The sequence below is a fragment of the Ochotona curzoniae genome, unplaced genomic scaffold, assembly GCF_017591425.1.
Source record: "Ochotona curzoniae isolate NIBS_2020 unplaced genomic scaffold, NIBS_Ocur_1.0 contig_523, whole genome shotgun sequence".
Lineage (NCBI taxonomy): Eukaryota > Metazoa > Chordata > Mammalia > Lagomorpha > Ochotonidae > Ochotona > Ochotona curzoniae.
This window is the reverse complement of record NW_024466459.1, coordinates 4,630,863-4,643,265: the sequence shown is the minus strand read 5'-3', so window position 1 is coordinate 4,643,265 and position 12,403 is coordinate 4,630,863. Positions and strand designations below refer to the sequence as shown.

Below are 12,403 nucleotides of genomic sequence, written 5' to 3'. Positions count from 1 at the left end.
CACCTATTTATACTAAAGCTTAACTGAGTAACTGTTCTAGAATAAACCATAACAGTGATTAGGCGCAGTTTGTATCTATATGTATACATATGTCAGGTTACACTCATTTTATGCTGCCCATTTTGCAGAATAACAAATGCACTTGATTTAAAAGAACATCTTCAGAAAACCATTAAGAAACTACCTGCAGGCATCAAACGAAAGGTATTTACATTATATGACAAATGCATCTATAGTTTATTGATTGTTCAATACCACTTACTCTCTTGATGGAGTTCCTTATAGTGAAATAGTTTTGTCCACGTCCGTTCTTTTCCTTTCCATCCAGTTGTGTTTTGCCCTGAGTATGCTGGGGAACCCTCTGGTTACTTTGCTAGACGAACCGTCTACAGGAATGGACCCGAAAGCCAAGCAGCACATGTGGTGAGTGTGAGACTGAAAATACCTACAGCAAGCATAGCTTTACAATAAAGGAGGTTTATTTAAATTGAGTTGTTTTTTTATTTCTTTGTGTTTTTTTTATGATGCAGTTCCATAGGGTCTGAATATTAGTTATGCAAATCTTGATTTGGAATCTGAACAAAATGATGTTAATAATTAATTCTTAGATAATTTTGTGTCCAAAGATTTCTTCAAACTTTTGTATTTTCATGAAATGTTTATAATATTTTATAAGGTGTATTTCATAGCAGGAAGATGTGAATAGTATTAAAGAGTTCTGTTACTTGCCTAGTTATAAGCTTTTCTCATAATGTTTTCTTAAATTTATGTTGGAACTCTTTCTATAATTTAAGATACCACGTAATCAAACAATTCTTGGAGCTTCAATTTCTGTGTCTAACAAGTGTAAAGTTTAGTTTATATGAATATTAAAGTTTGCTTATGATTCTGTGGTTATTTTTCATTTTAATTTCTAAAAGTCTAGCTGAACTATTTTACAGACATGTAAAGATTATACTTATTTATGGGATATCATAGGATGTTCATACATGTATAGAAGAGAGAAAAAGACACACATACACACACCATGTAGCCTTTCAGTCAGGTTAACTATCTTTGTAATCAAACATGTAGCATTGTTTATGTTGGAAGCATCTGAAATCCCATCTGCTAGCTGTTTTTCATCTTGCAGAGATGGCGAACATCTGGCCCATGGGCCATATCAGGCCTGTGAAAGCATTTAAGGTAACCACAGGCAAGATGAAGGAAAATAAGCCAAATACAAAAAGACAAACACCGCGGGATGTAAAATTTAAAAGTCAAATTAAAAATTGCTTGTATGTATCAGTATTGCTGCCACTATAGTTTTGTCAGAGTTATGGCCGCGGATGTTATATTGCTATAGCTTAGTGATTTTTTTCACAGTAAGATTCACTGTGTGTGGGTGAGATGGTCATGCTCCCGTCTGTTTATGGTTTAGAGCCCTTGTCTATGTCACTGCCAAACTACAGTCCTTTACTTTTTACTTTTTAAAGTTTTTACTTGGTGGAGCATTTAGCCCTTTTCTGTATTGAAAATTAAATATGTGTCACTTTACAAACAGGAAGACAGACAGACAAAAGGACAGAAAGAAGTAAAGGAAAAAGAAAAAAGAACAAAAGGGAGGCAGGGAGTATCATATCCTCAGCATTGTGACTGTGAACCATGTTGACTGCTAATACCTAAATAAGTAAAAATTAAGAAAAATGATAAAATTAGGGAATCGTCAAAAGAAAATCTATCGTAGGGTAATTTTTAAGTTGGCAATTTTGTATGGCCCACAAATGATATTATAAATACCCAAATGGCCCCAGGGAAGAAGTTTACCACTCCATTTTTAGAGTTAATATACAGCATATTAAGATCACAGTCATCCTACTATACATCAGATCCCTAGAACTGCTTATTTACCTAGCCATAACTTATACTCATTAATGGACTTTCATCAGTCTCTCCCACTTTCCCTCGTGTCTGGTAAGCACTGTATGCCCTTAGCTTAGAAGAGGCCCCCTTTTCTAGGCTGCGGTTCAGTGGGTCTTGTCTATCTGTGCTTGGCCAGTTGCTCTTGGTGACTTGCAGTTCCTGTGTTGTTGCATGTGACAAGAGTTCAGTCTTCTTTATGGCTGAGTAGTGTTTTATTGTGTTGGATGCCACCTTCTCTCTATCCATTTATCTGAGGATGGATGCTTGAGCAGTTTCTGTTTATTTTGTATAGTGTTAAAATGATCAAGCAGTGCAGCTGTTTCTGCGACCGGCTGAGTACACACCCAGAGGCAGGCTTTCTGGAGCATACGGTCATTCCGTTCTAGTTTCTTGAGGAACGCTCACAGTTTTCCACAGTGGCTGTCTTAGCTTACTTTCCCACCAACATGTGCAGTGTTTCCTTTTTCTCCACATCATGTTAACACATGTGCTTATCTTTTCTCATTTTGAGAACAATCGATCTTACTGTACCAGTGTAAGGTGATATAACCTGATTTTGATTTGCATTTCCCTGACAGCAATATTGAGTGTTTTTTCATGTGCTTGTTGGATATTAGTATATTTTCCTTTGAAAAATATGTGTTTAGGTACATTGCCCATTTCCTAAAGGTTTATTTATTTTTACTTGAAAGTGTTCTAGAGCAAGGCAGGGGAAGATAGAGATCGTTCATGCACTGGTTGCAAGTGGCTGCAGTGGCCAGAGCTGAGAGCCAGAGGCTTCCTGCAGGATTACCACATGGGTGCCAGGGCAGTCCTTTGCTGCGGCTCTCCCAACCATTAGCGGGGAGCCGAATCTGAAGTGGGGCAGCTGGGACCAGAATCAGCCGCCACTGGGATGCCAGCACCACAGGGGCTGCTGCACTTACCCCATGTTGCCTAGTTTTAGTTGGATGGCTTGAGTGTTTTGCTGTTGAGCTGTTTGGGTTTTGTATATATTCTGGACACTGACTGCTTGTCATGTCATCTTTTCCCTGTCCTGTAGGTTGTCTCTTTTCTGTACTTATTATTTCTTTTACCTTGTGGAATCTCTTTAGTTTGGTCAACCCTCTGTTTTTGCCTTGATTGCTATTTTTACTTTGTTTACTATGTGCCCCAAGTCAATCCCTGCCTCTTTCAGTGCCCTGAAGTATTTGCCCTATGTTTCCTTCTAGTAGCTACAAAGTTTCAAGTCATTTTCAAGTTCAGTTTTGGTCCATTTTTGTCCGTGGTGAGGATAGGCATCTAGTCACATTCTTCTCTAGGCAGGTGCTCTTATGTTCTCAGCATCCTTGATTTTAAAAACTGTCCTTCTTCCAGTGCATGTTCGAAGCACCTTTGTCAAACATGAGTTGGTTTTAAGTATAGGGATTTACTTCCAGACTCTCTGTTCTATTGGGCTATGCATCTGTTTTTATATCAGTAGCATGTTGCTTTAATTACTATTGTGTTGTAATAGATATTAAAGTTAGTCTGGGTAATGCCTCCTGTTTTGTTCATAGCTTTGACTGTATGAAGTCTTTTATGAACTTATACAAAATTTAGTAGTATTTTTTCTATTTCTTTTTAAAAATTCTGGTGTTGATTTTTTTAAGTTTCTAATAAAATTTATCAGTGGGTTCATTGGGTCCTAGGTTGTTTTTTGTTTTTTTTTTTTTTTGATAGAAGACTTTTTTTTTCTTATTGGAAAGTCAGATATACAGATGGAATCTGTCTGCTGATTCACTCCCCAAGTGGATGCAGTGGCCGGAGTTGAGCCAATCCAAAATCAGGAGCCAGGAGCTTCTTCCGGGTCTCCCACACGGGTGCAGGGTCCCAAGGCTTTGAGCCATCCTTGACTGCTTTCCCAGGCCACAAGCAGCAAGTTAGATGGGATGCAGGGCCTCTGGGACTAGAACTGGCACCCATATGGGATTCCAGCATGCGCAAGGCAAGGACTTTAGCTACTAGGCTACTGTGCCAGGCTGGCTTTTTGTTGTTGTTGTTTTTAAGATCTGTTTATTTGAGCAGCACAGTTATGAGAGAGGGAAAAACAGACCTTTCATGCACTGGTTCACTTCCAAACTGCCCACAGTGACTAGGGCCGGGGCAGATCCAAACCATGGATCTAGGATTGCATGCAGATCTCCCACATCGTGGGCAGGGGTCCAGTTCCTTACATCATTTGCTGCCTTCCCAGGCACATTGGAAGTGGAGTTGCAGGGACTGTAACTAGTATTCAGATGATGGCATGGCAGGCGGCAGCTTAAACTACTGTCCCACAGTTCCACCCTCTTTGTTGATTTTCTGTCAGGCGACCTGATCTTTTCATTTCTAGAAGAGGGATGTGAACTTTCCCTGCTTTTGTGATATTGGAATCCATCTGTTTAGGTCTGTTAAGATTTGCTTTATGTATTTGCATGCGTAGAGGTAGCTGTTAAGAGCTATTTCCTCTTGCTGTATTAAACTCTATCACTGTATAATAATGTTGTTTCTTTTTACTGTCTTTGACTAACAGTGTGTTTCCTCTAACCATGGTTACTCCTGCTTTCTTTTCGATTCTATTTTTCTGACAACTTAAAGAGACATTAATTTTTATGATTCATTAGTTAGCCTTTTAACTCTTACAAACAGTTTCTTGTCATTGGACAAGCTTGCAAAACTAATGAAAACAAATTTACAAAAAATGATAGAACAGTTGCTATTTGGTTAGTTTTAATTAGCCAAATTAAGTCATTAAATATTTTAAAACAATATTATTATTAACAGATGCATTCCTTTTTAAAATTTCTGCATGTTTTGTTTTGTTTCAGGCGAGCAATTCGAACTGCATTTAAAAACAAAAAACGAGCCGCTATTCTGACCACTCATTACATGGAAGAGGCAGAAGCTGTCTGTGACCGAGTGGCTATCATGGTGTCAGGGCAGCTAAGGTACCAGAGAGCCGAACAAGAGCGTTGAAGAAATGACAGCAGCAAGGAAATTTTGGATGTTGTCATTTGAGAAGCTTACTCTGTGTTCATCCAAGTGTTAAGAAGTGTTTCCTTATTTGTACTTTTGTGTCAGTTACTTTTCTATACAGTCACCTGGAACTGTCCTTTTTATTCTTAAATACAACAAGCTACTTTGCATCTGGATTCACCTTAATTACTCAGTAACTTGAAATGTTATTTCATGCAAAATACTGTTATTTTAAAACTTGCTAGGCTTGTATTAGGTTATAGCACAAAATATAAAATATGCATTCATATTTAGATAAATTAATGATTGAATGTAAGAAAAGAGACAAGTATTCTTCGCAGAACAGTCCTAAGATGGGAAGCTTTTCTCTCTAGCACCCTGAGTGTAACCTTCCCTGTACTAGTTCTAAAGCGTAGAATAGGAGAAGGGGTAAGTAACACCTTTACAGTTGAGAAGCCTGACAAAATAATACCTTAAGTGAATAAAAATTATGTGGATATATTATGTCCCTTTGCTGTACAGCTCTGCAAAGGGTAGTTTAGTCATGTAGCATTGCTTCAAAGTTGTAACCCTAGTATAATGCACAAAGCATCAGACGGACCCTGACTGAGGAGCGGTGTGCCGAAGCAGCTGACAGGTGTTTCTCAAGACTGTGCAAGTCACAGAGGAGAAGGAGGCTGAGGAGCTGCCACGTGCTGCTGGAAAACAAGGAGACCTGGCAGCCAAGTGCCAGTGGGGCAGACCCTGGGCACAAGCGCACCCTGTGGAAATCCACCTGGTTCTGAAGTTGAGTGGATCGTGGCAGACCAGGCAGGTCACTCGGTGTTGGCTAACGTGTCAGAGTAATCCCTTCGTGTCAGGTGACACGCATGAGGGAACTATGCAGATGCTGGGTTACCTTTACATCGTTTGCTAAGTGTAAATATATTATAAATTCCTCACATGTTTCTTAATATTTGCTATAGATTGAAGTAAGACATCAGTCTTTGGAATAGTCATGCCATTTTGTGTTTGATCTTTCTTTTAAAAATTAACTCAGATGTATTGGGACAGTACAACATCTAAAGAGTAAATTCGGAAGAGGATACTTTTTGGAAATTAAATTAAAGGACTGGATAGAAGACCTAGAAATAGACCGCCTTCAAAGACAAATTCTGTATATTTTCCCAAATGCAAGCCGTCAGGAAAGGTAAACCAAAAAAAGTAGTTATATTCTTTCCAGAATAATATTCATAACAGGCTTTTAAGGACAAGAAAGTTCTTTTACATCCATGGTCTGTGCTAGCGTTTCTGTATATGCGCCTTCCATTAAGCTGTAGTATTGCCAGTGTTGCTGCTGTACCAATGAGCCTAATGCACGGAGTTGTATGTTTACCATACTATTAGATGTCTCCATGTTTGTTTGTATTTTAAACTTTCTTCTCATCCAGTGGCAATAATAGAATCATCTTACTGCGTATAGAGCTTACCATTTTAAATACATTGTTACCCAAATAAATAAAAAATTACATGATTAGAATTTAATTAGGGATTCTGAAGTTTTTAACTAAAGAGCAAAGTGTAGTAATTTTAAAATTTTTTTATGTTTTACCTTTGTTTTCAGTTTTTCTTCTATTTTGGCTTTTAAAATCCCTAAGGAAGATGTTCAGTCTCTCGCACAGTCTTTCTCCAAGCTGGAAGAAGGTACGTGGTATTTGGAAAACACTGCAGAGGTAGTCCTCAAATTATGAAGAAAATGCATTTTAGAAGTTTAGAATTATGAGCTCAGTTTGTGGGAACAATGGGAAATAAAATACTTTTTACTGATGTTACTAAAACTGTGGATAAATACTAGTTCTGAATGTGTTTTGTAAACCGCTGGAATTACGGTGTAGAGGTGTAAACCTCTCCTAATCTTCAGTGGACAGCATTGCAGCTGATGATGCCACAGCCAGCAAAAGTCAGCTTGGTTACCTCTTAGCAGTCGGTCCTGCAGGAGAAACATGGAGCTTCCTGAATCCTTGCTTGCTGTCAGGCCAAAGAGGTGGTAACAATACGAGAGCATTCACCCTCACTAGAATGGACACTCCTCGGAGTTCTAAAGAAGCTTACGGAGTGTTGGCATTTTAAAAAGAAGTGCTGGGTCACATAAGTACATGGTGGCAGCAGAAAGGGATAAGTTCTTTGATGGGGCCAGTGTTCATATAAAAATTTTTTCACATTTATAAATTATGGGGAGTCTATGTTAATATGTAAGATGTATCAAAATTAGTACTTTTCAAAGTAACTAATTTTTAAAATATTTTTATTCTGTGAACACTGAATGTAAAAAAGTGCCTGATACTACACATTGCCATCTCACAGCAATGGGTTTATATGTTGATTTTTTTTCTATCTCTCCTTTATTTTTTTCTGTTTTTGTGCCTGTTAAATGCGTTCACCTAGGCAAAGTTTCATGGCTTATTGTGATTTAAAGGAACATATGAGTTCTTTAAGGATAATTAAAGAGGTGAATGTAATATAGAAATTCATCATCAGATTATACTCCAAGCAGACATGACAGTAAACCACAATGGCGTTGTTGAGGGATAAAGCACAGGTAGTGGAAGAAGGAGGATTCAGGGAGGAGATTTGTGGGGAACAAAGAGGGGAAATTGAGATGGAAAGCAAAAAGAAAAGTGAAAACCAGTGACAAACAAGACGATACAGGAAGAACAGAAGGAAGCAGACTTAGGTGTGCATGAGTTCTCAGACTGGCAGATGTGGGCATGGCGAAGGGCAGACTTGGGTGTGCACGAGTTCTAGGCTGGCAGATGTGGGCATGGCGAAGGGCAGACTTGGGTGTGCACGAGTTCTAGGCTGGCAGATGTGGGCATGGCGAAGAGGACAGAAGGAAAGGAGAAGCTTCACACTGAATTACTTCATTGGGGAGTTTTAGATAGAAATTGTTAGCTACATCAGCAGTTAAGCAGTCTTGTTCTCTAATAATAGTAATAAGTAATTTTGTTTTGTATTTTGATAGCTAAACATACTTTTGCCATTGAAGAATATAGCTTTTCTCAAGCAACACTTGAACAGGTACTAAAAAGTTGAAATTTTAAAAATGATTTTATAGAAGAAAGTGTCTAACATGAGTTATGTTTATATTGTAAAGAGATTTTGAACCAGAGACAAATTATTATAGATTAACCATAAGCTTTGTATTACTTTAGGTTATGTATTGCTTAATTCTTTGGAAATTTTCCTTAATCATCTGTTGTTTTTAGTTGACAAATGATGTTTATATATGTTTATGGAATGCACAATGTGCAGTAACTAAGTCAGGATCATTTCTGTTTGCCAGTTTGAGTAGCTCAGTAGTTCAATTTTGATAAGGAAAGCAAGTCAGGAGAGTATTTATTGGAATATCTGAAATCCTGTTATTTAAACATTTTAAAATTATGATAATGCTACATAATACATTAAAGCAAAAAATTAAAGAGTCCCATGAAAATAACATTCATTTTTACATGTAATGCATAAAGGTGACTCATTTGTTTCCATCAGTGTGAATATACTACATCATTTGTATAGTCAATAATTTAATTAAATATAGGCTTAGGCCATTTCTGATGAAGTTGAAGGTTCCTTGAGATAATCCAGAGATTAATTTATCAATTGATTTCTTTTCATGCAGGTTTTTGTAGAACTCAGTAAAGAACAGGAGGAAGAAGATAATAGCTGTGGGACTTTGAACAGCACCCTCTGGTGGGGAAGAACACAGGAAGACAGAGTAATATTTTGAACTTGTACTCTTCAGTCAGCTTATCAAATTTATTTATTCTTCACTTTATTCCGAAGTAATTTTAAAACTTTGTTTTATACATGGTAACTAGAGAACCATGAAAGCACTCGGGACATTTCTACGTTCCTTCAGTTCAGCTTTTGTGGTTGTGTGTTTTGTTTTCTTTCAATAAAAACTTCATAGAATTAACTGAATGTGCATGCTCATGTCATCGTGTGGCATTACAGAAGCAGTGCTTCTGAATTTAAAGGAAGAGTGGCTGAATAATTTGAATAGTTATTTTTTAAAAGTTTATACTATCTTCTTACATAAATGTAATATCTTAATCTAAATAAGAATACACAAATGATACCTATAAAGGAGATAAAGCAATGCAAAAGAATCTTGCTTCTTCTTTTCAGTGTCCTAGAGAAAACTTTGAATGGAATCACCAGCCTTAAAAAACCAGAATTAAATCATTAGTCTTAGAGGTTTGAGAAGTGCCGTCCACAAGGTGGCAGTCATCAGTCACCACAAATGAGATTGTGTTTAGTAGATAATGTTAGATGCAGATAATTAGGTATTTCAAATTTAATTTATTTTGCTTATGGAAAAATTGATGTGTCTGATAATTCCAGTTGTAGGATGGATTTCCTAGAATATTAGCACTTAGTAGTTTTTATGGCTAGAATGAAAGACATCTATATAAGTGGAAAAATTTAGCTTTATCTTCAATCTCATTTTTCTTGGGAAATACAAGTTTTGTGTTGTCTTTCTTTTAAATGGCTCATTTAGTATTCCTTGGATAAAGTAATTGATTGAATAATATTTTTGTTGAAAAATTTATTATTTGATCCCTGTGTCCTGTATAGTTTTAAAGTAAGTCAATATGAAGATTTATTTTGTAACGTATTGCATATTAACTGTGGAAGATGATGGAATATATGTAAACTCCTTCCTGAGGATTCAATTAAAGATTTTAAATGGAGCATATATAATTATCTTTAGTGAGAACCCAAATTTCACTCTGAACAAAAACAAAAATAAGGCATCGTTAAAACTGTCTTACAAACGCTTTTTTGTAGCACCCATGTATGGAACATAGCAATAATGTATGGTGTATATACTACTAGTTGACATTACATTTCACCCACATTCATGAAAGTATTAGCATTACAAAAAAGTATCAAGAATGTGTTTATTGCATTCGAGACATAAAAATAGTACGATCTGGATAATTAGTCATCTGAAATGGCCAAGCACTTTAATGAAATTACAGATTTGTTAGTGTATATAACAATGGAATTGTAGCTTTGTTGCATAATAAAACAACTGTGGTTTTAAGCTGCATAAGCTTGAAATAGTTCCTTTCTAAGTTCCAGGAAAATGACAGACACATTGCTCATTGCTATGGCAACTACTATGCACATTTTCAAACATATCTGTTTGAACAGCTCTCTTTAAATGCCTTATGGAAAAAATCCAACCTTGCAAGTTTCTGTCTGTACTTTACAGCCCACGGTGGAGATATCTCCTTTGTGAGTTAACTTGGCAGTAACTCCTCTTACAACACCAAATTAACTTTGGATTCCTTTCCACGTGCATGTCCCTAGCTAGTGATAGGTGCATAATCAAGGCATACTTAGAGGAAAGTCTTCGACTTTGCACATAGATTAATAAATAGTGTGTTGTATTTTTAAGCAAGTCATTGCTAAGTGATACCATAAATTTAGAGATATTTTTAATATCTAGTATTAATGTATATCTATATTTATGCACAAGGCCTTTCTTTTCATACATCTTTGTAACTGTGTGTGACCTTCATACTATATTCCGCATATCAAACAAACTATCTGATGCACAAAGGCAGTCACTGAAAAAGTCTCGCTTTTCACTTATTTTTTAAGAATCTGGCCATCCTAAGAGAGATTATTTTAAAGCATTATTAGCATAGAGCATTACCTGCTTTTGAGTAGAATTTTGGTCGCTTTCAGTTTAAACTTGTAAATATGTGATAAATGCAAACCAAATTATTTTCCTTCAGAGCAGAAGTTGCCATTATTCTGATCAACCATAACTATGTTGTTTATTGTGTTAACTTATTCTACTCGTGTTACTATTGTTACATATGAATATCTTTTATAATCATTTTTGAAAAGTTTTGTTGACATATACAAAATGAGTATATTTGGGGGATGAAATAAATTGTAAATATAATGTGAATGTTTTGGTTCTTACTAACATTTTTAGAATACTTTAATTCAACAGACATGCTAGTGGCTGTTTGCAGTGGTGAGTTCCTGGCTGGAAGGATGGCTGTCAGCTCTGACCCTGTAAGCAGCCCGCAGGCCAGTGAGGGACTGGTCATAGTTGAACTAGCTGCAGTGTGGCGGCTGCTTTGCTAGTACAGCTGACACTTTTATAGCACAGTGAGTTCTTCTGTCAGTAGGTGGTTTTTTTCTTATTGCTTTTCTCTTGGTCACTAAACTTTTCATTCTGATTGTGGTCTGAATTTGTTACACTGTTGTGCCTTTTTTTCATGTAACATAGATAGGCACTAATTTCTAAAATACATATGTTTTCCAAATGTGTATTTACTGTTGCTTAAATGGATTTTTTTCCTTCTCTTTCCTGAAATAGTGCATTATAAAGAAAGAATTTATTCTCAGGTTAAGAATTTTTTATATCTACTGTTCTTATCAAGTAAAAGTTTACGCTTTTAATTCCTAATGTGTTATATGTACTTCGCAATGAGAGCGCTTAAGAAAAATAAGTGATTGTTATGAATGATGATCCTTGGGAGCTGAAAATTTAAAACAATGTTGTACGCTGAATTGGGTTCTGTGTTACTCAGTGTTGGTAATTAAGTAATGTCTCATATTAATATTGAAACAAAAACAGCTTGGAAGTGATTGATAATTTTTTCAGTGTCAGAGTTTTCAAGTGTAGAAGGAACACTGGCAATTACTGTGTTCATTCATGTTCACATTTTAAACTAGGTTTATTTATCCTCTCTCCAGTGTATTTCATGCAAATATGAAACATTTTATTTATACTTTATTACATTTTAATAAATTATCTCCAGATATTTAACTCTGCATATTTGTTAATTTCCTTTTAAATTTTTAAAAACAAATTGACCTTTCCTCCTATAGCATATTTTAAATGTAGTAAACATATTCTTTTCAAGCACCTGAATAACCCTTGCAAACCAGATAAATTCTCTCTTGTTATTTTATACATTCATTTGACGCACAAAGGAAGAGAGAATTCCCCTCTGCTGATGGACTGTCCGAGTGCTCGTCATGGCTGGGATCCAGGTCAGGTCAAGGGCAGGCCTGCAGTGCAGCCAGGGCTTCCGCATGGGGAGCAGGGGCCCAGTGAGCTCAGCCAGCACCACCGCCAGCATTCTGTGCTGTCAAGAAGTGAGTCAGTTAGAAGTCTGCTCTTGAGTTAAGATTTATTTATTTTTATTGCAAAGTCAGATATATAAAGAGTGGAGGAGAGGCAGAGAGGAAGATCTTCTGTCTGATGATTCACGCCCCAAGCGGCCACGATGGCTGGAGCTGCCCTGATCTGAAGCCAGGAGCCAGGAGCTTCTTCCGGGTCTCATGTGGGTGCAGGATCCCAAGGCTTTGGGTCATCCTCGACTGCTTTCCCAGGCCATAAACAGGGAGCTGGATGGGAAGCAGGTCTGCCAGGATTAGAATCAGTGCCCATATGGGATCCTGGCACGTTCAGGGCAAGGATTTTAGCCACTAGGCTACAGTGCCAGGTCCTTAA

General features: G+C 36.9%; 1 protein-coding gene across 1 annotated transcript in view; it reads left to right on the top strand.

Annotated features, from left to right (window-relative positions):
- ABCA5 (ATP binding cassette subfamily A member 5) overlaps positions 1-11,876 on the top strand; it is a 65,513-nt gene extending 53,637 nt beyond the window's left edge. Inside the window, exons 33-39 of the mRNA XM_040989571.1 lie at positions 129-204; positions 329-423; positions 4,731-4,850; positions 5,918-6,067; positions 6,482-6,561; positions 7,880-7,935; positions 8,534-11,876. Coding sequence (XP_040845505.1) covers positions 129-204; positions 329-423; positions 4,731-4,850; positions 5,918-6,067; positions 6,482-6,561; positions 7,880-7,935; positions 8,534-8,641 — 685 coding nt within the window. The 3' untranslated portion in view covers positions 8,642-11,876. The remainder of the gene's footprint in view (positions 1-128; positions 205-328; positions 424-4,730; positions 4,851-5,917; positions 6,068-6,481; positions 6,562-7,879; positions 7,936-8,533) is intronic.
- The last annotated feature ends 527 nt before the right edge of the window (positions 11,877-12,403 follow it).